We start from the raw sequence: 3,996 nt of genomic DNA on the forward strand, positions 1-3,996 counted from the left end.
AGGTACAGCACCCTAAAAATCCCCTGCGTATTATACTCAAAGGCGGGTTATACTCGAGGATTTACGGTATGTTAGTGAGAGTATGTACGCGTGAGCGAATGTGTATATGTTGGGAGTGACTGCGAATGATTTTTGAAAGGCAGCCCTCTTCACCCACTCCAAAGAAAGCTAAGGGCTTTTCCTCTGCAGGGAAAGTGATGGCCTCAGTTTTGGGGGATACAAAAGGCATTGAATTTATGGACTATCTTCAAAAGGGTTTTACCATCAATTGAGAGTACTATGCCAACTTGCTGTGGCAGTTACGAGAGTCTATTAAGAGCAAACGCCCAGGAAAATTGACAGAAGGTGTTTTGCTTCATCAGAGTAACACTCCAACACACAAGCCCTTGTGCTGCTGTGCGTAACTGTGGCTTTGAACTGGTTTATGAATGCCTTCCCTCTTCTCCTGATTTGGCCCCATCTGACTATCATCTGTTTCCCAATATGAGAAGACTCTTTGGCTGGAAACCGGTACCGTAGTGGTGATGGTGTCATTTATACTGCGCATGACTTTTTTGGGCCAAAGTTTCTTCACCAATGGGATCCAAGCACTGCAACGCCGATGAAAGAAGTGTGTGGACCGCTAAAAAGGGCTTTGTTGAAAAATACACTTCATTAGGTCACATTCCACGAAAGTATCTTCTTCAGCCTATCAACATTTCAGCCGACCCTTAGATGTGTGTGTGTGTGTGTGTGTGTGTGTGTGTGTGTGTGTGTGTGCATATATATATATATATATATATATATATATATATATATATATATATATATATATATAGTGAAGTATATTGCCACTTAAGTGTGGCTGACCCCTAGGGGTGGATGTTACTGTTGCTTTTAACCCCAGGAGGACATCTCCTCCAGCTGGCTTATCGACACACTACTGTGTCCTGTTTGCCAAGAGAAGTTATCCCTCGCATCATGATCTGTAGCACGAACGGACCCGGGTTTCAGGGTTATTTATATATATATATATATATATATATATATATATATATATATATATATATATATATGTATGTATATAAGTATATATGTATAGTTTAGGACAATCAGTAAGTTGTCATAATAGGACTCAGAGTTTCAAATTCCGGAGCTAAGAGCTACGATACTTTTTCATCGGCTATTGTGATATAATAGCCGACAAGAATGCAAGATTATATGGAATGCTAGAGGGTAATGTAAAAGTGATATCAGTGGTGATCGGAGCGTTGGGCTCAATCCCACTGAAACTTCAAAACTTCTTAAGGCAACTGGAAATCTCATGCAAGATCGATGTCTTGCAAAAAGCAGCCTTATTGGGCACAGCGCACATCTTAAGGAAAGTATTATCTGTCTGAGGCTCTTGTTGTGGTTTGACAGACGACTAAAGACACCGGTGTATTTTTACCTACACTTTCTTACGAAGGAATAATAATAATAATAATAATAATAATAATAATAATAATAATAATAATAATAATAATAATGATAATGATAATAATAATAATAATAATAATAATAATAATAATAATAATAATAATAATAATAATAATAATAATAATAAATGCCCGGATGCAGTACCAGGCAGTGGGTCTCCTGGCTTCTGATCTCAATTGATTGCAAGTGTTATCATGTACATTGATTTGTCTTTGTATAAAAGATGGGCTACAGCAAATATTCTGCTCAATACCACAGATTTGCTTGTCAGTTGTTTGACCGTAACCAGTTGCGCATGACCCCTGGTAGCTGACGATATGTGCATCTCCGATCATGAGCAGAAGTAGTGGGGGAGCATCATAGCCATGTGTTGAGAGGAATTCTTTGGGGTTTGAATAATTCACCTTTGGAAACATTGGTATTTTGCTCAACATCCTTAAACAAACCGTTTCAGGGACCTTTTGAGTGGGATGGGCTACTCGACCTGAAGATAATTCTAACTGGGCCCCACCTGCGTGGTCATGCGCTATTTATCCTGATATGAGATCTCCATGTCGCGCACATATGGTTGTGATGCATGTGCCTGGTGTACCCTTATCAGACTGGTAGTCATGATGGGTAGAATAGGCTTCGTATATTTGACCCCAGTGTCACTTTGATGGCAAGGACTGCTCTCTCACTCAATAATAATAATAATAATAATAATAATAATAATAATAATAATAATAAACGGGCTGATTACTACCTAGCTCAAATACCAGGAAATCCCAAAATGGCTGAAGTTCAAAAGATAGTGCTCATGGGAACTGCCCATATCCTACGTAAAATACAGCGTAACGGGCTGATTACTACCTAGCTCAAATTCCAGGAAACCCCAAAATGGCTGAAGTTCAAAAGATAGTGCTCATGGGAGCTGCCCATATCCTACGTAAAATACTGTCCATGTGATCTCAAATTTCTCTAGAACAACACTGTACAAATTCAAATATATGGTACCCTAGGCATAACACCTACATGAACTTCTAACTTGTTGTCTCTTGAGGTCTCTGAGTGAGACTTGGATCCAACTTGTACAAATGCAAAGCAAAAGTCAAACATAAAATAATAATAATAATAATATTGATGATGATGATGATGATGATGATGATGATGATGGACAACCCAATATATATATATGTATGCATGTATGTATGTATGTATAAATATACATAAAATACACATTTTCAAATATGAATGCATATATTAAAAGACATTACTTACTTTTTGCCAATTCCCTCAGAACATAAGAATATGCCAATGTCAAACAAGACAGCATCACGAAGAGGACATATGCTACTGTAACGGACTTCATGGTTGATGTCGGGTCAGTATCTGTAACCTTCGTCAGTTTAGTCTTTGAGACAACTCCAGTTCAAAGTGTCCCGTCTCTCTATTTATATGGGCATGCATATGTGGGGGGTGAGGGTGGAGCGTATTGTGGGTTTTGTGATTGTAGTGCCAGAAGGTTGTGGCTTTGTGTGAACGTGTGTGCGTGTGTCTGCGTGTGTCTGCGTGTGTGTGTGTGTGTGTGTGTGTGTGTGTGTGTGTGTGTGCTTGAGTGTGTTTCATGACGAACATATACATTTTTGCTGATATGCATTCATATACGAGTATATACTTAAAAGAAAGGGGAAATGACAAAGGTACTGGGACAAAATGAGAGAGAGAGAGAGAGAGAGGGAATGGGAGAGAGAGTGGCGGGGGTGGAGAAAGAGAAGGAGAGAGTGAAGAGGGAGAGAAGGAGAATGAATGAATGAATGAATGAAGGGCAGAGGAAAAAGCTATAGAAAGACAGAAAAGTGAGTAAAGAGGGAGAGAATATATAAGTGTTGAAAGAGACAATTGAAATTATATCAAAACCAATTAGATAATAGAAAAATAGGCGGAGAGGACACGTGTACTGGAGTGAAAAGAGGGAGGGATATATACACAGAGATATTGTGAGAGAGAGAAAGAAAGAAAGAGAGTGTGAGGGGGATGGGGAGGGTGAGAGACATGGTAGTGGTCAGGACCGATAAGGGGTCATGACATATTTCCGTGAAGGGCGTGTCCCTGACTATTGTAATAAGTTTGATTTTTGGGTAACTTCCATGAAGTGTAAAACACGCACGCATATACACGGATATTACTATGTGCGTGTGTAACTGAATGTGATGGCATATTTGTGTGCGCGCGTGTGCATAAGTGAGTGTGTATGTTTGTATACATATATGAACTATGTATGCATGGATGGATGGATGGTTGTATGGATAGATGGATGTATATTAATGCTCATATGTATAGATACAGATATGGATTTATATCTGTGTTATATATATATATATATATATATATATATATATATATATATATATATATAGATTATATACATACATTCATACATGCATACATATATACACATATCGTGCACACTCGTGCGAGCATTATACACTTATATGTGTGTATGTGTGTATTTGTGTGCGTGTGTATAGATACATATGTGCGTGAGTGTGCGTATAT

The 3,996-nt window shown here is 38.4% G+C and overlaps 1 protein-coding gene across 1 annotated transcript in view; it reads right to left on the reverse strand.

Annotated features, from left to right (window-relative positions):
* LOC106876298 (uncharacterized) overlaps positions 1 to 2,866 on the reverse strand; it is a 16,522-nt gene extending 13,656 nt beyond the window's left edge. The window contains exon 1 of the mRNA XM_089361459.1: positions 2,719 to 2,866. Within this exon, the coding sequence (XP_089217585.1) occupies positions 2,719 to 2,809 (91 nt within the window). The 5' untranslated portion in view covers positions 2,810 to 2,866. The remainder of the gene's footprint in view (positions 1 to 2,718) is intronic.
* Positions 2,867 to 3,996: the final 1,130 nt, after the last annotated feature.

The sequence above is a fragment of the Octopus bimaculoides genome, chromosome 13, assembly GCF_046866305.1.
Source record: "Octopus bimaculoides isolate indiv1 chromosome 13, ASM4686630v1, whole genome shotgun sequence".
NCBI classification, from domain to species: domain Eukaryota; kingdom Metazoa; phylum Mollusca; class Cephalopoda; order Octopoda; family Octopodidae; genus Octopus; species Octopus bimaculoides.